General features: G+C 47.9%; 1 protein-coding gene across 2 annotated transcripts; it reads right to left on the bottom strand.

Moving 5' to 3' along the window:
• Positions 1 to 1,417: 1,417 nt before the first annotated feature.
• Positions 1,418 to 25,521, bottom strand: LOC308512199 (arylsulfatase F-like). Of its 2 annotated transcripts, XM_081081996.1 has the most exons (10): positions 25,136 to 25,521; positions 23,083 to 23,232; positions 19,624 to 19,745; positions 16,939 to 17,061; positions 14,404 to 14,827; positions 8,328 to 8,464; positions 7,674 to 7,808; positions 5,760 to 5,922; positions 3,539 to 3,660; positions 1,418 to 1,920 (listed from the first exon to the last, which is right to left on the bottom strand). In XM_081081996.1, the coding sequence occupies exons 1-10, from the start codon at positions 25,144 to 25,146 to the stop codon at positions 1,544 to 1,546; spliced, it is 1,764 nt and encodes a 587-aa protein (XP_080938122.1). In that variant the 5' UTR covers positions 25,147 to 25,521; the 3' UTR covers positions 1,418 to 1,543. The 2 variants fall into 2 exon arrangements, with proteins under 2 accessions (XP_080938122.1, XP_080938121.1); XM_081081995.1 differs by lacking the exon at positions 25,136 to 25,521 and having other exon boundaries at positions 23,083 to 24,739.
• Between the last annotated feature and the right edge of the window lie 430 nt (positions 25,522 to 25,951).

Here is a 25,951-nt window from a genome sequence, read left to right as displayed (position 1 = left end):
GAGAGCAGTTGGGGGCGACCAGGCCGGCAGGGGAGGGCAGTTAGGGGCGATCAGGCTGGCAGGGGAGGGCAGTTAGGGGGCGATCAGGCCAGCAGGGGAGAGCAGTTGGGGGCGACCAGGCCGGCAGGGGAGGGCAGTTAGGGGCAATCAGGCCGGCAGGGGAGGGCAGTTGGGGGCGACCAGGCCAGCAGGGGAGAGCAGTTGGGGGCGACCAGGCCGGCAGGGGAGGGCAGTTGGGGGTGACCAGGCCGGCAGGGGAGAGTAGTTGGGGGTGACCAGGCCGGCAGGGGAGGGCAGTTGGGGGCAATCAGGCTGACAGGGCAGCGCTGAGGGGCGATCAGGCCGGCAGGAGAGGGCAGTTAGGGGCAATCAGGCAGGCGAGTGGTTAGGAGCCAGGGGTCCTGGATTGTGAGAGGGTGCAGGCTGGACTAATGGAACCCCCGCCCCAGTGCACGGATTTTGTGCACTGGGCCTCTAGTTAAATCATAAATACGAATGGTGATTCATGTATTCTTGTTGAGAAAAATTCAGATGGCCCCAGCCAGTGTTGCTCAGTGATTGAGCGTCGACCCATGAACCAGGAGGTCAGGGTTCGATTCCCCGTCAAGGGCACATGCCCGGGTTGTGGGCTCGACCCCCAGTGGGGGGCGTGCAGGAGGCAGCCAATCCGTGATTCTCTCTCATCATTAATGTTTCTCTCTCTCTCTCTCTCTCTCTCTCTCTCTCTCTCTCTCTCTCTTTCTGAAATCAATAAAAATATATTTTTAAAACTTCAGGTAATAACCTATGTATACTTGAATGACTCCCTCTCTGCTTGTCTGACTTTGTCTAATTTTTGTGCTCAGCTATTTCTACCAGAAAATTATTTCCCCACTAAAGTCGTTTACTGTTTCAGGGGCATCTATGAAGGAATTCCCTTTAAGACGCTAATGGAAGGTGGGGTGAGTTTCTTGATCAAGTCAAGGGGATACGTTGAACAGGGCGTCTGTCGCTTGCCAATTTCTTTGTAAGGGTTGGAGTTTCAACCTATGATACCTTCACCAAAACGCAAGGAATGTATACATTTAAAAAGTTGTGGGTTTTAATATATATATTAAATATATATATATTAATATATATATGCTTGAGGCCCAGTGCATGAAATTCGTGCAAGGGGTTTGGGGTGGGACCCTCAGCCTGGTCTGCACCCTCTCCAATCCGGGACCCCTCAGGGGATGTCCCACTGCCAGCTTTGGCCCGATCCCATAGGAGGCAACGGATCCATGATCCTCTCTAATCACCAATGTTTCTCTCCCTCTCCCTTCCTCTCTGAAATCAATAAAAATATATTCTTAAAAAAACAAACAGTTGGAAATGAGATAAACATTGAGCACCAACAATCCCTCCGCAAAAAGTTATGGATGGCATTACAACCAATGGGCGTTTTATCATCTGGAACGGTGGAGAATTTTATTGGCTTTCACATCCATTCCTTGCCTATTTCAAAGGACCTATGTCGGCCGCATTTGGCGGCCTTTGGCGACCTTTGATGGCCGGCTGTCCATCAAATGGCTGCTTGCCTGGCTGATTCCTCACCCTCCTTGTCGCAAAAGCAGAACGGAAACACCCCACAGCAGCTCATCAGCCACACGAATTGCCGGTTCCGTTCGGGCCCGAGCTGCTGCTGGACCGGGGTGATGGTCTTCCTGTGTTCCTTGACGGCGTCGGCCACCGTCTGGATGACCAGGTCATACAGCGGTTCCGTGTCCTTGGTCAGCGGGGTGGACTCGGAGGGGTCCTGGGAGAGGTCGAAGAGCAGGGGGGGGTCGTGGTAGGTGACGTTCTCCCCGATACATTGGCAGTAGTCGGTCTCATAGCAGGCCTGGGCTCCCGGCGGCTGGAAGATGGGGGTGACGTAGTGAACCTTCCACATGGCATTGCCTGGAGAGGAAAGGAGATGTCAGGGCACCCAGCCCCTGTGCCCATTGAGCCACCCAGCCCCTGTACCCGTTGAGGCACCCAGCCTGTGTGCCCATCAACTTGGTCGTCTTCTGCCTTCGTGGGCATTCTCTGCTCTTTCTCTTTGCCCACACATTAACGTAAATACCAGCCAATCTTCAGAGCATCGGAACATCAGAATCCCTTAGACAGCGGTTCTCAACCTGTGGGCCGCGACCCCTCTGGGGGTCGAACGACCCTTTCCCAGGGGTCGCCTAAGGCCGTCGGAAAACACATAGATCATTACATATTGCTTTTGTGATTGATCACGATGCTTTAATGATGTTCAATGTGTCACCATGAAAATCCATCCTGCAGATCAGATATTGCCATGACGATTCATAACAGCAGCCACATGACAGTGATGAAGCAGCAACGAAAATAATTTTATGGTTGGGTGGTCACCACAACATGAGGAACTGTATTCAAGGGTCGTGGCCTTAGGAAGGTTGAGAACCACTGCCTTAGGATAATAATGTCCCAGGACTCAACATTGATGAGTCTTACCTTTTTTTTTTAAATTGAATGTATTGGGGTGACATGTATATATATAAAAGCCTAATATGCTAAATGTCCCTCCTACCATTCGACAGTACGACCAGTTGCTATGATGTGCCCTGATTGACCACCAGGAGGCAGACAGCCGACTGGTCGACCAATCGCTATGACGTGCACTGACCACCAGGGGGCAGATGCTCCAACCGGCAGGTTAGCTTGCTGCTGGGGTTCGGCCGATCGGGACTGGGTGAGATGGGCCGGACATGACCTGGAGCCCTCCCGTGGTCCCTCCCCGGCCTCTAAAATATTCCTTCTAATTCATTCCCTTTTATTGTGCATGACTCCATGCACCGGGCCTCTAGTTGGTTCATAAAATTACGAGGTTTCACGTGCACAATTCCATAAAACGTCATGTGTATATTGTATTGTGTGTTCACCACCCCAACTCAAGTCTCCATCACCATTTACGCCTCCTCTACCTTCTCCTACCTCCCTCCACACCACTTACGCCAGCCAATCCCATTGCTGTGGTCCATTTCCATGAGTTTTTCTTTCTTTTTTTCTTTGCTGAGTCCCTTCACCCGTCTCACCCAGCCCTCAACCCTCTTATCTCTGACAGCTGTCTGTCTGGTCTCTGTATCCATGAGTCTGTCTCAACTTAGCCAAGGGTCCTGGGTTCAATTCCGGTCATGGTCACATGCCCCAGTGGTGGGCTCGATCCCCAGTAGGGGGCGTTCAAGAGGCAGTCGATCCATGATTCTCTCTCATCATGGATGTTTCTATCTCTCCCTCCCTTTTCCCTTCTTCTTTGAAATCAATTTAAAAAAATTATATTTAAAAAAGTTATAAAAAAGAGAGCATGTCTCAAAGTTGATATTTCTGAAAGTGGTCTCTCTGTCTTTCTGAAGGAGAGCAATTCTTAGAAACTTTCCAGAGAAGGTATTCTCAGCGCTGATGCTAGACGCAGAGGACTGGACTCGAGGGATAAAAATGAGGAAGTCGCAGAGACTACGGGGACCCCACTCTGGGCATATGTTGGGCGCACGGGCGGGGGTACACTTACTGTCCTTTGGGCGCCAACGGGCGGCGTGGAGGAACTGACTGCAGTAGTGAAACAGGAACTCATGCTCTGAACGCTGGGTCTCGCCCTGAAGCAATGGCAGGAGGTTCCGGCCGTCAATCACCCTGTAGAGTGTAGACACCCAGAAAGAAGGTGAGGCAAAGGCATTTGGTCATGGGGCTGTTGGAAGGATGCTCAGCGCATCCCATGACCTTCCGTGACCTTCCGTGAGCCCGGAGAACAGTGTGCTGAGTAGGCAGGAACCACCATTGCCCCAGAGTCAACCAATGCACCCCGTGAATATCTCGGACAATTATTTTTCTGACTCCGATTGGCTTAGGAACTTAGTAAAAACTACATTTGCACTAACATTACTGTCTTTTTTAACGGATCTTTTAGCTCAACTTGATAAATACTGTTGCAAGCGAGGAGCTCTATTCAGTTATTTTAGGCGAACTCCCTGTATATTCTATTATTGGCTGAAACCGATGTTAAAAAAAATCATAGAGGCCTCCTTTTTATTCTAATGAGCTTGGGATTCTAGTCTTTTTTTTTTCAAAAGTAGGTCGTCTTTAAGATACAAAGAAAGAAACATTAACATAACTCTTTGGGCTTAGAAGGGTGAAGTGAGGGTCGGTTGAATCTACTGAATTCCCTTTTAGAGCTGTTATCCATGAAGAACCAGAAAAACAGCTTCAAACCTACCTAGGTCAACAGTGACCAGAGAGGGGAAGAAGGCAATATAATTCCGTCTATATTAATAAAAGGGTAATATGCTAATTAGGCTGGACATCTTCCGGACAAAGCCATGGTGGCAGGCGCCAAGGCAGAGGTGGGTAGGGGCGATCAGTCGGCAGGGGGGAATTGTTAGGGGGTGATCAGGCAGGCGGGGGGGGGGAGGCTGTTAGGAGGTGATCAGGCCGGCAGGGGAGGGCAGTTAGGGGGCAATCAGGCCAGCAGGGGAAAGCAATTAGGGGTGATCAACCTGGCAGGAGAGGGCAGTTAAGGGCGATCAGGCCAGCAGGGAGGAGCAGTTAGGGGCGATCAGGCAGACAGGTGGGGGGTAGTTAGGGGTGATCAGACTGGCAGGGGAGGGCAGTTAAGGGTGATCAGACTAGCAGGGGAGCAGTTAGGGGCATCAGGCCGGCAGGCAGAAGTGGTTAGGGGCGATCAGGCTGGCAGGCAGGCAGGCGAGAAGTTAGGAGCCTACAGTCCTGGATTGTGAGAGGGATCGGGCCTAAACCTGCAGTCGGACATCCCCCGAGGGGTCCTGGATTGGAGAGGGTGCAGGCGGGGCTGAGGAACTCTTTCTCTCTGTGCACCAATTTTGTGCACTGGGCCCCTAGTTTAAAATATTTGTGAGAGAGTTCAAAATGCCCACCGAAGGTCTGACCTTCACCCCAGCCTTCTGCACCTGGGACACCAGACAGTAGGGAATTATTCTTCCTCTTATGTGGACGAGTGAGTTTGATTGGCCATATTCCCACCTCCAAGCCTTCCTGTCTCTACCTTCCTTCCAAATAAAGACTACAAAGTGACGAAGATGGGCCATCCTATCTAATAAAGAGGGAATATGCTAATTGACCATCTCACGCCATCGCAAAGATGGCGACGTCCACTGCCAATAAGGAGGGAATATGGTAATTGACTGCCATGCCTTCAAAGATGGCGGTGCCCACAGCCACAAGATGGCCTGCAGGGAAGGGCAGTTGGGGGCGACCAGGCCTGCAGGGGAGGGCAGTTGGGGGCGATCAGGCTGGCAGGGGAGGGCAGTTGGGGGCGATCAGGCCGGCAGGGGAGGGCAGTTGGGGGGCGATCAGGCCAGCAGGGGAGGGCAGTTGGGGGCGATCAGGCCAGAAGGGGAGGGCAGTTGGGGGTGATCGGGCTGGCAGGGGAGGGCAGTTATGCGTCCATTGGGCTGGCAAGGGAGTGGTCGGGCAATCAGGCAGGCAGGCAGGCACGCAGTTGGGAGCCAGCAGTCCCAGATTGTGAGAGGGATGTCCAACTGCTGGCTTAGGCCCCTGCACTGGGCCTCTCATAGAACTACAACATTGATGTCCGGCGTATGAGTAGCGGTCAATAGACTTAGGCTTAGACAAAGGCTGAAATTACCTGGGTTCTGCAGAGAAAGTGAACCCATTAGGATAGAGTTTATCTCCCTGGACCTGAATCTTCTCAAGACAAAGGTAGAGAGAAGCTTCGTGAACAGATTACATGACGTCACCTGTCCTGAGGGACGATGCCTCCCGTCATCGCTGCTACCGTTGGCAAGATATCCATCAGGCTGGTAGGTTCATCAATGACGTTTCCGGCGGGCAATTTTCCGGGCCATCGGAAAAGTCCCGGCACCCGGATCCCGCCTTCCCAGCCGGACATGCCTTTTCCTCCTACGGGGCAAAGCAATGAAGTCCCAGTGAAGATACTCACGGTGATAAGAGTGTTTGAAAATATAACGTTCGCCCTAACCTGTGTGGCTCAGTGGATAGAGCGTCGGCCTGCGGACTGAAAGGTCCCGAGTTCGATTCCTGTCAAGGGCATGTACCTTGGTTGCGGGCACATCCCCAGTGGCGGGCATGCAGGAGGCAGCTGATCGATGTTTCTCTCTCGTCGATGTTTCTCACTCTCTATCCCTCTCCCTTCCTCTCTGTAAAAAAAAATCAATAAAATATATTTTTTTAAAAAGAAAATGTAACGTTTGCTTCGTTTCATTTCAAATGCCTACATGAAGCTGCATTTGAGGTCTTGCTCCCCAATATGCATCGTCCGTTGGGTTCGAATAAACTCTTATAAATAACCTGTACATTACATTACTCAAAGCAGACATGGAAATATTTTTTAAGCATTCTTTTTTTATTATTTTATTTTTTTATTGATTTCAGAGGGGAAGGGAGAGGGAGAGAGAGATAGAAACATCAATGATGAGAGAGAATCATGGATCGGCTGCCTCCTGCACACCCCCTACTTGGGATCAAGCCCACAACCCAGACATGTGCCCTTGACTGGGAATCGAACCCGGGACCCTTCAGTCCGCAGGCCGACGCTCTATCCACTGAGCCAAACCAGCCAGGACTGGAAATATTTTTTTTAAAGGTCTCCTAAGCAAAACTGTAAAATTTTCCTAATGATTTATTTATTCCCTTCCTAGGCTCACCGTTTGGTGGCACAAGCCCTAAGCTGCAGACACTCACACCCTTTGGGGAGAGTGACACAATGATGTCATCTTGTTCACACAGGAATCATTTCCTGCTGGATGCAACACGATAAAACCCACATTTGCATGACTAATAATCCATGTGTCTCTACAAAGTGCTGTAGAGTCTCCATCAGATCAGAGGTTCAAATGGGCTGAACAGGTTGCAGGTAATCTTCTCATAACCTCAGGAAACAGGTTACTAGACCAGGCCAGTGTGGTGGCTCACGGATATGTTTCCATGGATGATGTGTTCCACCACGATCTGGAATCGGCGTTGTGAGTTTCATTGTAAAACCTGAGCCTGGTCAGCGTGGCTCAGTGGTTGAGTGTCAACCTATGAACCAGGGGGTCACAGTTTGATTCCCAGTCAGGGCACGTGCCCGGGTTGTGGGCTCGATCCCCAGTAGAGGGTAGGCAGGAGGCAGCCAATCAATGATTCTCTCTCATCATTGATGTTTCTATCTCCCTCTCCCTTCCTCTCGGAAATCAATAAAAATATATTCAAAAACTTCAGAAAAGCTAGGCCATATCTCTGGGAAAGGGCACCCAAAGCTTTCTTAATGTCCAAGGAGACTTCTATGTGCCCTCTCTGTAGACCACATTTCTTCTTATTCTTATTCCATCTTGTGGATGGAATCGATGATTAGATATTCAACTAATTTAATGCCTCCCTCATGTCATCTGCATATGTGAACACTCTTTCATGCATAGGACTATCAGGGAGGCCCATGTCTAGAATATTTTCTAGAAATGTTAGCAATTTAAGGTCAATATCCTTGGGCTTGGGACCCTACGCTTTCGTTTTGACCAAGCGTCCAATAAACAATCATCTTGTTGAGTGTTTCATGCATCATTCGTCTCGTGTTTCATGTTACGGATCTTGTATTACAATGAACAAGTTACCGTAGTCACAAGGACACCCCAGGTACGATCTTCCCGGCTCACCTTTGAATATCCCATTATATCCACCGAGTTGGGCGTGGCCCAGCCTGGCCTCCAAATGTCCCCCGTGGTCTGACGTGAAGTAGACAAGCGTGTGATTCCTCAGCCCCAGATCATCAATGGCAGCAAGGAGTTTGCCTGAAACAATAAAAACGGACCCATAAAACAAATAAAATTATAAGCTTTGGGCATCTGTGTCAGTCCCAATGCATGCACATTCCTTTGGGATTCGTTGCAAAAATGTTTCTCTTCTACGATGCCCCAAATCTTACACCCCAAGAATCGTGTTTGCACCCAGTTGGTTGAGCATTGACCTATGAAACATGAGGTCACAATTTGATTCGCTGTCAGGTGGATGGCTCGATGCCCAGCAGGGGGAAAGCAGGAGGCAGCTGACCATGATTCTCTCTCATCATTGATGTTTCTATCTCCCTCTCCCTTCCTCTCTGAAATCAATAATATATATATATATATATATATATATATATATATATATATATATATATATATATTTTTTTTTTTAAGAGAATCCTATGTGAGCCCATTGCTTCCCCATCAGCATCCCATGTTGAAGAGGTGATTACGGTCAAGTCAGTGTGAACATGGACTTCCTGCTACGCCCATGCTGACGTTTCTACGTTCCATCCTGACACTTACCCACATAGAAGTCCATCTCCTCCACGTTATCCCCGTATAAGCCGTGCTGGCTGGTGCCAATGAAGTCGTCGGTCGTGGGGAGAGGCGTGTGGACGTGAAGAAACGAGTAAAAGAGGAGGAAAGGTCCTTCGCGGTGCCTGAGAAGACATCGATCCCATCGCGAGTGATTTCCCAACCTCCGCGAGTGGGAACCACATTGTTCTCCAACACACAGACCCAGTGTGTGTCACGGCCCATGAGAGGGGACACACGCAAAAGGCAGCCCCTCTCCTGGTTGGAATGGATGCCAGAGTCCTCCAGCCTCCAGACTCGGCCTCTCATCTTGGGGTGATGCCACCTCTCAGGTGCCAGGACGTGGGTGGGTCCTACTGCTCTCAGCGGTCACACAGGGTTATTACTCAAGTCCAGCTCTGCTCGGAGCACTTTCCCAGGGCTCACCAGATCTCAGCCTACCGTCACACCCCAAGACACACACAAGATACGTCTTATCGGAGTGGTTCTTCAGAAACATCAGCGCTTTCACAACCCAAGCGCAAGCACGGACAGATAGATCTTGGCAATCTGTCCACACACCTTTGATTTCTATTTGAGGACACAGGGAACGAGGTTGAATCCTTCAAGTCCTGGCAATTGGTCTGCAGGAAGGATAGGTCCTCAGCTGACCAGGGCAGCGTACAACACCATCCCAGTCTTGGGGAAATTTCTACTATCTGGTAGGATATCAATGTGTGAAGACTGGGTGAAGAAATAAGCTAGAAAGAAAGACAAGAAGGAGTGTGGCCATGGTTGTCTGGGTGGAAGGGTGTCCCTCCAAGGTGGTCCACATAGAAACTCAGAATGTGATCTTATTGGGCATATAGGGTCTTGGGGGATAGAATTCCTTAAGAAGAGGTTAACTGGGGTAGGGTGGGCTCAGAGTCCATGGGTGTCCTCATAGGAAGAGGGCTGTGAGGAGCTACACCGACACACGGAGTGGAAAGGAGGACTTGTGAAGACGGAGGGAGAAATAGGAGTATGTGGCCACTAGGCAAGAGAACCAGAAATTTTTGGCAAAAAACGGAAGCCAGAAGAGGAGGTAGTATTAGGGTTAGGGTTAGGGTTAGGTTTAGGGTCAGGGTAGGGTTAGGGTTAGGTTTAGGGTTAGGGTTAGGGTTAGGGTCAGGGTTAGGGTTACGATTAGGGTTAGGGTTAGGGTTAGGGTTAGGGGTAGGGTTAGGGTGAGGGGTAGGGTTCAGGTTAGGGTTAGGGTTAGGGTTAGGGTTACGGTTAGAGTTAGGGTTATGGTTAGGGTTAGGGTTAGGGTTAGGGTTAGGGGTAGGGTTAGGGTTAGGGTTAAGTTTAGGGTTAGGGTTAGGGTTAGGGTTACGATTAGGGTTAGGGTTAGGGTTAGGATTAGGGTTAGGTTTAGGGTTAGGGTTAGGGGTAGGGTTAGGGTCAGGGGTAGGGTTAGGGTCAGGGGTAGGGTTAGGGTTAGGGTTAGGGTTAGGGTTAGGGTTAGGGTTAGGGTTAGGGTCAGGGGTAGGGTTATGGTTAGGGTTAGGGGTAGGGTTAGGGTTAGGGTTAGGGTCAGGGGTAGGGTTCCGGTTAGGGTTAGGGTTAGGGTTAGGGTTAGGGTTAGGGGTAGGGTTAGGGTTAGGGTTAGGGTTAGGTTTAGGATTAGGGTTAGGGTTGGGGTTAGGGTTGGGGTTAGGGTTAAGGTCAGGGTTAGGTTACGGTTAGGGTTAGGGTTAGGGTTACAGTTAGGGTTAGGGTTAGGGTTAGGTTTACGGTTAGGGTTAGGGTTATGGTTAGGGTTATGGTTAGGGTTAGGGTTAGGGTTAGGGTAGTGTTAGTGGTACAGTAGGGTTAATGTTAGGGTTTCTGTTAGGGTTAGAGTTAGGGTTAGGGTAGAGTTAGTGGTACAGTAGGGTTAATGTTAGGGTTAGTGTTAGGGTCAGGTTAGGGTTAGTGTTGGGGTTGAGTTATAGTTTGGGTTAGGGTTTGTGTTAGGGCTAGGGTTAGTTTAAGGGTTCACGTACGTTAAAATTAGGAGTATGGTTTGGGTTAGGGCTAGGGAAATGTTCATTATTGTGTTAACGTTTTGGTTATGGTTAGAGTTAGGTTTAGTGCTAGGGTTAGAGTTAGGGTTAGGGTTAGGGTAGGGTTAATATTAGGGTTAGAGTTAGGGTTGGGTCAAAGTTGGGTTTAAGTTAGATTTAGGGTTAGGGTTTGTGTTAGGGTTAGGGTTAGTTTTTGGGTTTCGGTTAGGGTTAGGGTTAGTGTTAGGGTTAGGGTTAGGGATAGGGCTAAGGTTAGGGTTAGGGTTAGGGTTTGGGCTAAGGTAGAGTTAATAGTTGGGTAAGTTTTGGGTTAGGGTTAGGGTTAGGGTTAGGGTTAGGGTTAGGGTTAGGGTTTGGGCTAAGGTAGAGTTAATAGTTGGGTAAGTTTTGGGTTAGGGTTAGGGTTAGGGTTACGGTTAGGGTTAGGGTTTGACTTAGAGTTGGGATTTGGCTCAGAGTTTGCCCCTATGCACTCAAAAATTACCACGGAGCTATACATAAACCCTGCTGTGCTCAGCACACTTTGCCCTGACTCAGACGTCTCAGCCCAGCGTCCCGCCCACCCAGACAGTGTGACTGGGACCTCTGGGCTCCAGAACCATTATACATTTTATATCTGGTTTACGTCACCCTGTGCTGGGTGCATTTTTCGGGCATTCCTAGGAAAGGAATATACATGCCGAAGAGGAATGTGGCCACACCCGTTTCCATCTGATGTATCTAAAGGGTTCAGCTGAGGTGCTTTTGGTCAGTCCTTCTAGAACTTGGCCAGGGCGCCAGGCTATAAAGGAGTTGGCCCAACACGAAACCAGCCATAGAGAGAGCTGGATCTCCAAGGCAAATAAGGTCCTACATCTCCCACACGCTCCCTGGGTGTCGTCTCCACCTGGGCTGTGGGGTAAAGACGATGCTAATGATCAGATTCCTCCAGGTCCCTGAATAAAGGAGAAGTGGTGCCTATACTCAATGGAACGTGAGTTGGCCCTAAAACACGAAGAAGGGAATCTTAACCATTGGCGACCGCACGGATGGTCCGAGAGGGTATTGTGCTAAGTGACTCGAGTCAGACGGAGAAAGACAAACATCACGTGATTCCACTTAGATGTAGAATTAAAAAACCAAATGATAACAACAATAATAATAATAATAAAACAAGTAAGCCCTGACCAGTTTGGCTCAGTGGATAGAGTGTCGGCCTGCGGACTGAAAGGTCCCAGGTGCGATTCCCGGTCAAGGGCATGTACCTCGGTTTCGGGCACATCCCCAGTGGGGGGCGTGCAGGAGGCAGCTGATCAATGGTTCCTTCTCATCCATGTTTCTAACTCTCTATCCCTCTCCCTTCCTCACTGTAAAACAAAAATCAATAAAATATATTTTTAAAAAGATAAGTAAGACCGAAACAGGTCAATCGGTTTGACTCAGTGGACTGAATAGTCCCAGGTTTGATTCCTGGTCATGGGCACAGGCCCGGGTTGCAGGCTCGGTCCCCAGTGGGGGCCATGATGGAGGCAGCCGATCCGTGATTCTCTCTCATCATGGATGTTTCTATCTCTCTCTCCCTCTCCCTTCCTGTCTGAAATCCATAAAAAAATATATATATATTTAAAAAAATTAAAAACGATAGACCTTGATATTTGAAACAAAACAAAACCAAAAAAAAAAAAATCCTTTATGTCCTTAATCAAGTTTACGTAACAATCAAAGACGCCGGCTTTCCCTCGGGCGTATCGCTTTTCAAGATCAAATTGCTCACCGTTGCTGGCAAACACCTCTTTTCCCGTAAGCTTTCACTTCTGCCCGTAATGCCTCCCTTCAGCTTGCTGTTACTGATGGCTGAAGATTTAGGCAAGATACTGTTTCCTCAAGAATGCCTTCTTGGAAAGTCCCTACAGTAGAGACGGGTATGGCCCTAGACCTGTGGCCGGCAAATTGAGTCTGGCGAGCCACATGCGGCTCTTTGGCCCCTTGAGTGTGGCTCTTCCTAAGCCTTAGGAGTCCCCTAATGAAGTTAATAACCATGTACCTGCCTATATAGTTTACGTTTAAAAAAATTTGGCTCTCCAAAGACATTTCAATCATTGTCCTGTTGATGTTTGGCTCTGTTGACTCATGAGTTTGCCGACCATGGACCTGGAATCTTTCTCATCACATGCTCGTACAGATAGCCTGCCCTCGATGTGTCGCAAGTTATCTGTGAAGTCCAGAAATCAGGGTAGCAGCCGATCGAAGAAAGATAAAACCCCGATTCATGTCACAAGAGCAAGTGGAAAAAAAGAAATACGTGCTCAACGCCTTTAACTCAAAGAGAAGGTGTGTCTTCCTTGGCTCGTTTCTAGTTCGAGCTTAATGATGACCCAACAACCTTTTTGACATGTCACCTACTCCCGGACAAGCCCTCTGATTTATAATTTCTCCGGTCGCTGTCTCCCCTCCTAGGGAAGCCATGAGATGGCCAACTCTTTCTGCAGATCTTAGTTCCAGCAAATACAGTTCTCAGTGTGCAAGAATATACGGAAGGTGTATGCATTGCAGATGAATTAGTCCAACCTTCAGAGTTGGTGCTGAGTGAAACAAGCCAGTCAGAGAAAAGACAAGTCCAACAGGATCTCACTTATGGGTGGAATCTCATGAATAAATACCAACAAACAGAGTGGAGATAGACGCATGGATACAGAGAACAGACCGAGAGCTGTCAGAGGGGAGGAGGGAGAGGATTGGGTAAGAACTTGAAGGGATTAAGCAAAGAAAGCTCATGGGTACAGGCAGCAGTATGGGAAGGGGGAGGGAGGAGGTAAAGGGTGAACCCTGTATAATTTTATTAATCAACTAGAGGCCCGGTGCACAAAATTTGTGCACTTGGCATTGGGGTGGGGGTCTCCTTCAGCCTGGATTGCGAGAGGGCGCAGGCCAGGCCGAGGGACCCCACTGGTGCCTGATCAGGGCTGGGGAGGGATCTGGGAGGTTGGCCAGCTGGGGAGGGACCGTGGGAGGGGCCCAGGGTGTGTCCAGCCCGTCTCACTCAGTCTGAATGGGCTGGACCCCAGCAGCAAGCTCACCTACTGGTCAGAGCATCTTCCCCCTGGTGGTCAGTGCAGGTCATAGAGAGCAGTTGAACGACCTCAGCATATCATTAGCATATTACATTTTGATTGGCTGAATGGCCAACTGCGTGACCGGACACTTAGCATATTAGGCTTTTATTATATAGGATGTCACCTGAATAAATTAAATTAAAAAAAAAAAAAAGAGTTTGGCCCAGTCAGCATGGCTCAGAGGTTGAGCATCAACTTACGAACCAGGGGGCCACAGTTCGATTGCTAGTCAGGGCACATGCCCAGTTGGCGGGATTGGTCTCCAGTGTGTGGTGTGCAGGAGGCAGCCGATCAATGATTCTCTCTCATCATGGATGTTTCTATCTTTCTGCCTCCCTCTGTGAAATCAACAAAAATATGTTAAAAACAAACTAAACTTCCACCCACCAGAAAATATATATATACTCGTGGCCTGGTGCACGGATTCATGCACATGGAAAGGAAATTAATTAGAAGAAATATGTTAATATCGCTATTTGCCCTTTCTCTATAATAGAGGTGTCAGAGATGAAAGAATATTAGTAAAATGTATATGAAGATAATATATAAAATGACTAATAAATAAACAATAACAACATAATATAACAACAAAGCCATGATATAAGAACAACAAATTATGATATAAAAATAACCAAAACATGGTATAAAAGCAACATTGATGAAAACAATGACTGATAAATTGATTCAACGTATTCTAATGTCTTCCTGTTTACCACATTAAGAGTAAAAACACTTTATATGCATCTCGCACGCGTGCGAGCCCACATTTATTTTTAAATTGCCAGTGCGCATCGTATGTACCAGCTGGCCGGTCAGTTGGTTGGTTGGTTGGTTGGACGGTCGGTCTGTCGGACAGGACGATCTGTCAATTAGCCTTTTATATATATAGATAGATACTCATTCCCTTATCTTTTCATGAATCTACAAATAAAAAATCACCTTTACCTTTCTAAAAACGAGATCGCCTCCTTCACCATGATGGACCCAGCTCTTCTCGCCTTCATGGGCTGCTCGGTAATTTCTTGCTCCCTCATGAGGAGGCAATCCCAGTACAGGCTCGACTGGTAACTGTTCAACCAGAAGTGGCCCAAGAGAAGGATGAGCAGAACCAGGAAGAGGATGAGGGCCCAGGGAACGCAGAGCGTGCGAGTCAGTTTCCCGAGAGCGAGCGTGAGCGCGGCCAGAGCGACCAGCTGCACACAGATCCAGAGTCGGCCGCTGATGGCTAATTCCGCGTCCCGGGAAAGGTCGGGCCAGCACGTGTCGAACAGAGTGTATGGCATGCCGTAGAAATAATCGAACCCGTAGTGAGACGGGTGGTGGCAGTGGTCATTTCGGGAGTTGCAGTTTAAGCCCTGATGCCATTTCCCTGAAATTAAACACACACACACACACAGATAACACATAACATGCTCACATATGACAAAGACCATGAGATCATCTTTCATTTGAAACACTAAGCCAGCGCACAAAAATGGAGTAGCACATGTTTTTCTTTTCCTTCAACATTGACGTTCAGCACAGACTCACTTTTGGGTCTTCCGTAGTTTGTAGGTATTTGTCTGAAAATCTGGTTTCTCATTCACAGAGAGAATGAGAAATAGTCACGATATAGGTGCATGATAGAGCCAAGGTAGAGTATAGATGATGGACGGCTAGGTAGGTAGGTAAGTAGGTAGATAGATATTAGATAGTGAGAAAGATATGATAGAAGGTAGATGGATGAGCACGTGGATGAATGAATGGATATATAGAGAGAAAAGTGATAGATGACAGATAGATTAGATAGATACATCGATAGAGAGATAGATGATAGATGAGTAGTAGATATATTTATGTATTTGTGGATGGGTGGATAGATTGATCGATGGACATATCAATAAACAGATAGATAGATAAACAGATAGATGTTAATTATAGCCACAGATATAGATAAATAATAAAGACAGCATAGAGATAGCAGGTCAATAGAAATATCGATGATGAGTGAATGGGTAGATAGATGGATAGACAGATATGATGGATAAATAAGTGGATGAAAGAATTGTGTGGGTGGGTAGATAGAGAGACAGACAGACAGACAGAGAGTGGTGGATGGATGACTAAGTTAGAGGAGGGATAGATGATGATGATGATGATAGATAAATCAATAGATGATAGATAGATGATAGATAATCTAAGTTATAGCCACAAAGATTGATAAATGATAGAGAGAAGTGGGTGATATGTGATAGATAGATACATAGATGATGGATGGTCAGCTAGAAGAGATAGATGATAGATAGATAGAGTGGTGAATGGATGACTATGTGAGTGGAAGGAGAGATGATAGATAGATGGATGGATAGATTGATAGATAGATAGATAGATAGATAGATATAAGTTATAGAAACAAAGATTGATAAATGATAGAGAGAAGATAGATGATATATGATGGATAGATATGTAGATGATGGATGGACAAATAGATGATAGATAGATAGATAGATAGATAGATAGATAGATAGATAGATAGATTATAGATGATAGATATAGATATAGATATAGATATAGATATAGATATAGATATAGATATAGATAAATGATGGAGGATATATTGAGCATAGAGGAATAGATGAATGGATAGTTGGCTGATTGGAAATCCAAAGATTTCCCACTAGAGTTCATTGACCTAAGAGATTGATTCAGGAAAACTTGACACATCTTGAATGTTGAACGACCCTGGTTCTAACTCATCCCATATGACACTCAGCGTGGCAAAGGGTCAAGTTCCTTGTCTCTGAAATTAGGGGGGGGGGGCGTGATATTGTTGACATCCCTTCCGCCCGTGAATATCAGTGTTTCAGTTGGCGTGGGAGGCCGTGTCCCTGAAATGAAATGAGCCCAAGACCATGGCCATTGGCACAAACGAGTAGCTTGGCTTTCTCTTGTGGATTAACCTTCATGAGGGAGGACCTGAGACAGAGGGATTGGGCCGGGACACCTGGAAATTTCGGAGCAACATACCCCGTTCGTAGTTTGCTTTAGGGTCTAGATATTTTAACAGAACCAGAAAACTGGACCTTCCGTAAAACGCAAATGATGCTCACACTATTTGTGTGTCCCCGGGAGATTTCAGAGCCTGCAAAGAATAATGGAGAGGAGAGAGAGAGAGAGAGAGAGAGAGAGAGAGATCCTAAATCTTTATCGTAGAGCATCTTGACCTGTGCAAAGATGAAGGACACACGGGGTGACCCCGAAACATGTGCGATGAACATCTGGAAAGACCTGGGGGTGAGGCGGGAAGGCGTCTTGCGTCATGCCTGAGCTATGTCTGCAATGGATGGGTTTATATCATTTAGGACACACTGTGTGTGTGTGTGTGTGTGTGTGTGTGTGTGTGTGTGTGTGTAGGGAGCTTCGTTCATTGCAGGTCGCCCATGAGCCAAGCGCAATGATGACAGAGACTTCTGGAGGAGGCAGAGAGCAATGGCTGCTTACCGATCGTCGCCGTGCTGTATCCTTGCTCCTTGGCCAAATGTGCAAATGTGGTCTCGTTACGCGGGAGTCCAACAGGGGCCGCGAGGGACATGAGGACACGGTAGTTCCCGTCGGAAACCATTCCTAAAGGGGACGGAGACACACGACCCAGGTGGACACCATGGGTAGGTAGGTGCTCATCACAGTCCTGCCTGGAGGGTGGGGAGCTCGGAAGGTGGACAGAGGATGAACGGGGCAGAGGTGTCAAGGTGTGGGGGAGGAGATGGTGTTCTCCGAAGACAAAACTCACACGGGTCCCTAATGCAAAACCCCTTTAAACCCTTGTGCACACACACACACACACACACACACACACACACACCCATGACACCTTCAGATACACCCCAACCCACTGTCCCCCGCTCCCATAGACAATGGCTGATGGAACATCTAACCTGCACCTGCCCTCAACTGGGGCCTCTATGCCTCAGAAAAGAAGTTGAAAAGTGAAATCTTGCTGGGCTGGTGTGGCTCAGTGGTTGAGCGTGGACCCATGAACCAGGAGGTCCTGGTTCGATGCCCAGTCAGGGCACATGCCCTGATTGTGGGCTCGATCCCCAGTAGAAGGTGTGCAAGAGGCAGCCGATCAGTGATTCTCTCATCATTCATGTTTCTCTCTCTCTCCCTTCTCCTCTCTCTCTAAAAATCAATAAAAACATTTAAAAAAAACAAAAAAATTAAATCTTATAAGAACTTCAAACTCTTGTGTTCCTACTAATTTTTTTTTTACCTGACAATAGAGTCTAGTTCTATTTGTAGGACAGATGTGTTAGCTCATTCCGTGGCCAGAACCTGAAGTTGGGGCATCTCGGGAGAGTAGACACGTTGGTTTTGAACCCCTCATGACTAGGGTTGATGTCAAATAGGTGGGTGGGACCATCCATCCTGAGACTAAAGACTCATCATTCATGGGCAAGGAACAGAAGAAAGCCAAGGAAGTTTTCGAAGGATTCGGGAGCAGAAGAACACCCCAAGATTGCCAACAGGGGTCCCCTGGTGGCGAGACTTTGCTCAATTCCAGTGATGCTAGGATCCTGGGTGGATTGAACATTTTTGAGCATTCCTCTCATATCAGTGTTTCTCTCTGTGTGTGTGTATCTCTTTCTCTTCCAATCTCTTTAAAGATCAATGAAAAAATGTCCTCAGGTGAGAATTAACACACACACACAAAGTCGTCATCTCACCTGGCCGGTGTGGTTCAGCTGTGTTGACCCCTGACCCATGAACCACGTCGTCACCTGTTTGATTCCTGATCAGGGCACATGCCCAGGTTGTGGGCGCAATCCCCAGTGGAGGGAGTGGAGGAGGCAGGCTATCAATGATTCTCTCTCATCATGGATGTTTCTCTCTCTCTCTTCCTCTCCCTTCCTCTTTCTCTAGTTCTATATCATAAAAGCCTAAAATGCTAAGTATCCTGTCGACCCGTCGGCCATTCAACCAATCAAAGTGTAATATGTTAAAGATATGCTCAACTGCCCGCTATGACATGCACTGACCACCAGGGGGCAGATGCTCCGACCAGTAGCTTAGCTTGTTGCTGGTGGCCGGCCGATCGGGACTGAGCGAGACGGGCAGGATACACCCTGGAGCCCTCCCGCGGTCCCTCCCCGGCTGGCCAACCTCCCGGGTCCCTCCCCGGCCCCCATCGTGCACCAGGGAGGTCCCTTGGCCTGGCCTGGGCCCTATCACCATCCGGGACCCCTCAGGGGATGTCAGAGAGTTGGTTTTGGCCCGATCCTGCAGGCCAGGCCGAGGGACCCCACTGGTGCATGAATTCGTGCACTGCGCCTCTAATATATATACACACTAGAGACCCAGTGCATGAAATTCGTGCACTGGGTGGTGGGGGGGGGGGTCGCTCAGCCCAGCCTGCACCCTCTTCTCAAGCCAGGACCCCTCAGGGGATGTCCAACTGCCAGTTTAGGCCCAATCCCTGCAGTTGGACTGGCAGTCGGACATCCCTTTCACAATCTGGGACCTATAGCTCCAAACCGCTGGCCTGCCTGCCTGCCCCATCGCCCCTAACTGCCTCTGTCTGCCTGCCTGATGGCCCCTAACCACTCACCTGCCTGCCTGATCGCCCCTAACCACTCACCTGCCTGCGTGATTGCCCCTAACCACTCACCTGCCTGCCTGATCACCCCTAACCACTCATCTGCCTGCCTGCCTGATCGCCCCTAACCACTCACCTGCCTGCCTGATCACCCCTAACCACTCATCTGCCTGCCTGCCTGATCGCCCCTAACCACTCCCCTGCCTGCCTGATCGCCCCTAACCACTCACCTGCCTGCCTGATCACCCCTAACCACCTCTATCTCAGCCCCCGCTGCCATGGCTTCCTCTGGAAGGACGTCCAGAATGACGTCTGGAAGGTCTTTTTTCTGTCCGGCCTAATTAGCATATTATGCTTTTAATATTACCGATATTCAGGTCGCCATTTGAAGGTGAAGACATCCCTTGGCCACCCAAGGTGATGTGGGTCCCTGAGGAGCCGGGGGCTTCAGGTGTTGACCTCCGGAGCCGCCCACCCAAGAAGGGGTGTGTGATTGCACCTTGAAACCTGTCACCGTGGTCAAGCCACAAGGCCCACGCCCCCTGATTCCGCCACGACAGCAGAGCGGGGCCGGGGGTCCCCCGTTCACACACCTGTTCGGATGGGGTACCTTCCCGTGAGGAAAGCGGACCGGCTTGGGGTGCACATGGAGTCGGCAGCGATGTGCTGGGTCAGCTGGACACCATCTCTGGCTAAGCTGTCGATGTTGGGGGTCCTGGAGAGAGAGATGGAGGGGACAGTGAAGAATTGGGGTGGGAGAAAATAGAGATATAGATATAGAGATAGATATAGATATAGATATAGATATAGATATAGATATAGATATAGATATAGATAGAGATATAAAGATAGAGAGATAGAGATAGAGATAGAGAGATAGAGAGATAGAGAGATATAGAGATATAGATAGATAGAGATAGAGATATAGATGTAGATGTAGATAGAGATAGAGATAGAGATAGAGATCGATATTATGATATATATTATATAATTTATATTATATATAACACTAGAGGCCCGGTGCACGAATTTGTGCGTGGGTAGGGTCCGCTGGCTCGGGGGAGGGGCTGCGGGAGGTTGGCTGTGGGAGCGCACTGACCACCAGGGGGCAGCTCCGGCATCGAGCGTCTGCCCCCTGGTGGTCGGTGTGCTCATGGCAACCAGTTGAACTGATGTTCGGTCATCCGGTCATTCGGTAGTTCAGTCAGTTAGCCTTTTATATATATAGATAATATGTTATGTTATCTATATATATTTAAGTGTCTTTGGCTTAGAGACCTTAGCCATATGTATATATACACATATCTATGTATGTATATGTATATATAGTTATGGTTAAAGTTATAGTTATAGTTATAGTTGTTATAGTTATATATAAAGATTTTTAAATTTTTTTATTGATTTCAGAGAGGAAGGGAGAGAGAGAGATAGAAACACCCATGATGAGAGAGAATCATGGATCGGCTGCCTCCTGCACGCCCCCTACTGGGGATCGAGCCTGCAACCTGGGCATGTGCCCTTGATCGGAATCGAACCTGGGACCCTTCATTCCACATGTCAATGATCTACCCACTGAGCCAAAATGGCTAGGAATAGATAGATAGATAGATAGATAGATAGATAGATAGATGATAGATAAATAGATAGGTAGATAGATAGATAGATGATAGATAGATAGATATAGATAGATACATGGGTAGATATATAGATATATAGTCTCTAAATCAAAGACACTTAAATATATATATGTATGTGTGTGCATATATAAAGATATATATATTATATATTATATATTATATATATATTATTTTATATATAATATATATAGAGAGATATAGATATATATGTCTTTGGATTAGACATCTTTGCTATACACACATATACATATATATACATATATGTACACATATATATTTAAGGGCCTTTGGCTCAGAGACCTTAGCTATGCCTACCTACTTAGAGACCTAAGGCTGAGTATTGTGTAGATCAATGTCCCTTCTCTACACTCAGGTCACAAAACAGCCAGAGGTTGAAAGAGAACAAAAGAGCCCCAGCCAATCGCCTTATCGGGATGGACTGCTGAGCGTGGGAAAGCCGTGGCTGAGGGAGACGGCTTTCGGGACCCACCAGGAAGCTCTGAGCTCCTGTCTCCGGTTCGACGCCCCTCTCTCAGAACGTCCCTTGTTAAAACACGTCGCCTTTTGCAAAAAAAAAAAAAAGGGGCGCTGGGCTCCCCAAATCAGGACGCAGGACCTGAATGATTCTGCCCAGTAAAAATACACTCAGTGAAACCAGCCATTCAAGGAGGACAGGTACCATAGGATCTCACTTCTCACTGAAATCAACAGAAACGGACTCATAGGCACAGAGAACCGGCTGACAGCTGTCGGAGGGGAGGCGTTTGGGGGGATTGGGTGGAAAAGGTAAAGGAATTAAGAAAAGATAATTTTAAAAAAAAAGCAACACTCACAGCCTGGCCAGCGTGGCTCAGTGGATAGAGCGTTCACCTATGAACCAGGAGGTCATGGTTCGATTCCCAGTCAAGGGCACATGCCCGGGTTGCGGGCTCCATCCCCAGTCAGGGGCGTGCAGGAGGCAGCCGATCCATGATTCTTTCTCATCATGGATGTTTCTCTGTCTCTCTCCCTCTCCCTTCTTCTCTGAAATCAATAAAACTATATTTTAAAAATAGATTTAAAAAAAAAACTCACAGACTACAGTACGGTGATTATAGGAGGGAAAGGGGTTGGTGGAGACAGAAGAGGGGAAAGGGAGGATATAGAGTGACAGAAGGGGACTGGACTTGGGGTGATGAACACACACTATGATAATCAGATGGTGTTTTATGGGGTTGTAGGCCTGGAACCTACGTCATTTTCTTAACCAGCTAGTGGCCCTGTGCACGAATTCGTGCACGAGTAGCTCGATGCTGCTTGCTTCCGCCCACAGCTCGCTGGCCATCCGGCCCAGCTCTGCCCACAGCTCTCTGGCCCACCCTCCTGTAGCTCTCCATGGCTCATAGCTCACTGCCCCACCCTCCTGCTAACGGGTCGTTACACGTTACGACCATTTGCATATTACCTCTTTATGATATAGGATGTCACCCAATAATGTTTCTTAATACACATAAGCATCACCACTCATTGAAATAGTCTACATCCGTGGTCGGCAAACGGCAGCTCGCGAGCCACATTCGGCTCTTTGGCCCCTTGAGTGTGGCTCTTCCGCAACATACGCGCACGTACAGTGCGAAATTGACTTAAAACTTGAAGTTTATGAAGCTCATTTTAGGGAACGTTGTGGGGTAAGAGAAGATGTAGTGTTGAGGATGGAGAAAGGTATGTTGAGATGGTTTGGACGCAGAGAGAGGATGAACGAAAGGAGATAGACGAGACAAGTCTACAAGACGCGTGTGGATGGGAGAGTTGGAAGGGGTCAACCTCAGCGAACGTACCTCCATCAGATGGAGGACGTTTTTTAACAAAGGCCAGCTTAGGAGCGCCCTAATTAAGTGAATCACAGTGTACCTACCTATAGAGTTTAAGTTTAAAAAACTTGGCTCTCAAAAGAAATTTCAGTCGTCGTACTGTTGATATTTGGCTCTGTTGACTAATGAGTTTGCCGACCACTGGTCTACATGACAGAAGGCTCCCTACAAGACAGGTGGCTAAGTGGGTGCTCTTCACGAAGGAACTCACGGGTCCATTACTATTCACTCAATAGCTAATAAGAAGATTAAGGCAATCAACTGGTATAAATACAGATGTAACAAGACAATAAAACACAGAGATCCTGGCTGGAGATCCTAGCTAGAGAACCTGGCTAGGCTGCTGATCAACTGAAAAAAAAAAAAGAAGAAGAAGAAGATTAAGGCACCAGAGGTGAGGCAACATGTCCGAGGTTGCACAACCATGAGTCCAGAATCAAGACTCAAACGCACATGCATTTACTATGACCTCGTCCTCAAAGACGACGCCAACAAAATAACGTTGCCGTTGCAATGGGAGAAGGTGTCATGAGAGGCATCCACCCTCCCAGGCTCGAGGACACACCTGATGGTGTCGTTTCCATAGCAGCCCAGGTCTCCGATCCCAAAATCGTCGGCCATTATCAGGACGATATTCGGCTTGTCATCGTCTGCCCTTTGCGACTGGCCCACGGTGAGGAGTAACCACATCCAAGACAGGGATGCCCAGCGCCTCCTGAAAAACAAGCACGGGTTGTAAGGAAACACCCTCTTCTGGATGGTTCCAGGGTCCATGTTCCACGCCGACGTCAGCTTCTGTGAAGGCAACAGGGTAGGTGGGACGCCAGGCACATGTCCCGGGACAGGGCCTACGGGCTTCTCTCTCCAGGTCCATGCCGCTCATGGCTGTTGAACGGTACCCACCCTGCTCAGGGGCCGGCTCTCCTGGGTTCTCAACACGCTCAAACGCATTGCTGTTCTAGGAGGTGGAATCCGAAATCGTAAATTTGCTCGGAGACGAAGCATCTACTCCTCGGGTGAGAGGCGCTACGTCGGAGGAGGTGGTGTTGGTGGTTATGTTGCTGACTTGTGCTTACGATTTCCTGATTTCTGACATGTGTTATGGTGATATTGCACAGACTAATGCATTTGTGCTCCCGGTTAATTTGTTGACTCATGGTTAAGGTCACATGGCTAAGACGTATAAGGTCGTGTTACTGGTTGTGTTGCTGACTCCCCTCACGTGAAAATGTAATTGTGTGTGGCCATACCAGCTTTGCTGGAAAAAAAAAAAATTGGTAGAAGACCAGAAACACAAAGAAAAAGGCGCCCCAAAATAACTAAAAGGACGGTGTGGAAGAAAATTGAATCCTGGAATCTGGACACGGATTTAGTGCGCTTCCTAATTGTGTTCAGTCCCAGCTCAAGTCTCGATTTCTAAGAAATATATCACACTAGAGGCCCGGTGCACGAATTCATGCACCAGTGGTGTTCTTAGGCCTGGCCTGCGGGATCGGGCCAAAACTGGCTCTCTGACATCCCCCAAAGGGTCCCAGATTGCGAGAGGGCACAGGCCACGCCAATCGGGGCCGGGGAAGGACGCAGGAGGTTGGCCAGCTGGGGAGGGACCACGGGAAGGCTCCAGGGCGTGTCCGGCCTGTCTCGCTCAGTCCGGATCGGCCGGACCCCAGCAGCAAGCTCACCTACCAGTCGGAACATCTGCCCCCTGGTGGTCAGTGCATGTCATAGGGAGTGGTTGAGTGGCCTTAGCATATCATTAGCATATTACCCGTTGATTGCTTTAATGGCGGCCAGTCGACTGGACACTTAGCATATTAGAGTTTTATTATATAGGATTTCTCTTCCTATTGGGTCTCTACCAGATATCAGGTAATGGATATTGGATCCATTGGTTCCATCTCCATGCTGTCTTTCTTCATAATGTAAAACCATCGTTAAATATTTACTCTGGGAAGGAGGATAGAAAGATTCCCTGACTCCATCTGTTCCCAGACCCTTTATAAATCCTCTGATACAACTGTTGACTCAATATTGAAACTCTGCTTTTCCCAAACTTTCCACCCCCGCCAAAACTGTTAACAAGAAGTCTACGGCCAGGACTTTGTCTATGGACAAACCATGATAATTCCAGAAATGCTTTCATCTTCACCAAAATGATTGCGTTGTTTATCTCAATTCCTGTTTGTACAACATTTCAAAATAATACAGACCCTGGCCAGGTAGCTCAGATGGTTAGAGCATTGTCCTGATATGACATGGTTGCGAGTTCGATCCCTGGTCAGGGCACACACAGGAATCACCCAATGAGTGCATGAGTAAGTGGAACCACAAATATCTCTCTCTCTCTCTCTCTCTCTCTCCTCAATCAATAAATATAAAATAAAATAAGTGTGTTGGAAATTGGCCATTTCTATTTGTTTCAATTGTCTATATCTCTCCTACTTCCTTTTTTCATTGTGGACTTACTGAACCCGGAAGATCAATGTAGACTTTGACAGCTAACCACATAATGAATGCACAATAGTGCATGCCTCTAGCTATCGAGCTGACTTCACAAATACCACAAAATTACCCAGCAGCATCAGTGCGTTTGCCCGGTGGCGTATTACTTCCCATACCTGAGCGTCATCTTGGAGATCTGAGTACCTTCTTATTGTCTTTGGCCGAAGATCAAAGCTCCTGGAAAGAAAAGTGTGTCATCTTTGGGTTGCTTCAGTCAGCTCCCGTTTGGAAATGCTCCCTGAATTTGGGGATCCTATCTCTACTTCCAGCAATTAAAAACTGGTTTTCTGACACGCTCATGGCATAAGCCCCAAGCTCTCAATTACTTGTATCTCTTGGCCCATTAAGAAAGAGCTTGAGCTGTGCCAAGTTCTGGGGCCATCCAGGTCCTTTGTGGGGTGTGAGTTACTTGGCTCCGTCCCTAAACCTACCCTCAGACAGGCCTCGTGAGCACATGACCTCAAGAAGAGGCAGAACCTCGGAGTTTAATCTCACCACATCTACGTGGAATGAACTCGGATCCCCTGAAAAGACGCGATGTCTTTATCTCCTTCTGTTGTTGGCCATTAGTCCAAAGGGAGACCATTAATTAGTGATTTTAGGAAAGCTAAGAGTTGTTACACATTTGGGGGGGAGGGGGTGCTCTGCGATGACCAAGGGACATGATACCAAAAGTCATTGCCGTGAAAGAAAAGGAACAAAAAACCGAAATTCCATCGGTAAGTCACTACCCGTGTTTGAACCTTTAAATTCAACTAGGTACTTCATGCTAATCGCCTCCTTCACACATCCATCCGAAGAACCCCGAAACAGCCGTCAGAAAGAATATGTGCACCCCTCTGTTCATAGCTGCACGATTTACAATCGCTAAGATCTGGAAACAGCCCAAGTGCCCATCAGCGGACGAGTGGATAAAACAGCTGGGGTCCGGC

The sequence above is a fragment of the Myotis nattereri genome (genome assembly GCF_964212035.1).
Source record: "Myotis nattereri genome assembly, chromosome: Y".
NCBI classification, from domain to species: Eukaryota; Metazoa; Chordata; class Mammalia; order Chiroptera; family Vespertilionidae; genus Myotis; species Myotis nattereri.
This window is presented reverse-complemented; position numbering and strand designations above follow the sequence as displayed.

Excerpts from the sequence above, each read along its gene's own strand:
- LOC308512199 (XM_081081995.1), bottom strand. The coding sequence starts at position 23,291 with ATGGACCCTGGAACCATCCAGAAGAGGGTGTTTCCTTACAACCCGTGC. Across the intron at positions 3,661-5,759 it reads GGCATCGTCCCTCAGGACAG|GGTGATTGACGGCCGGAACC; the intron begins GTGACGTCATGT and ends TACACTCTACAG. Across the intron at positions 1,921-3,538 it reads CCGTTGGCGCCCAAAGGACA|GCAATGCCATGTGGAAGGTT; the intron begins GTAAGTGTACCC and ends TTTCCTCTCCAG.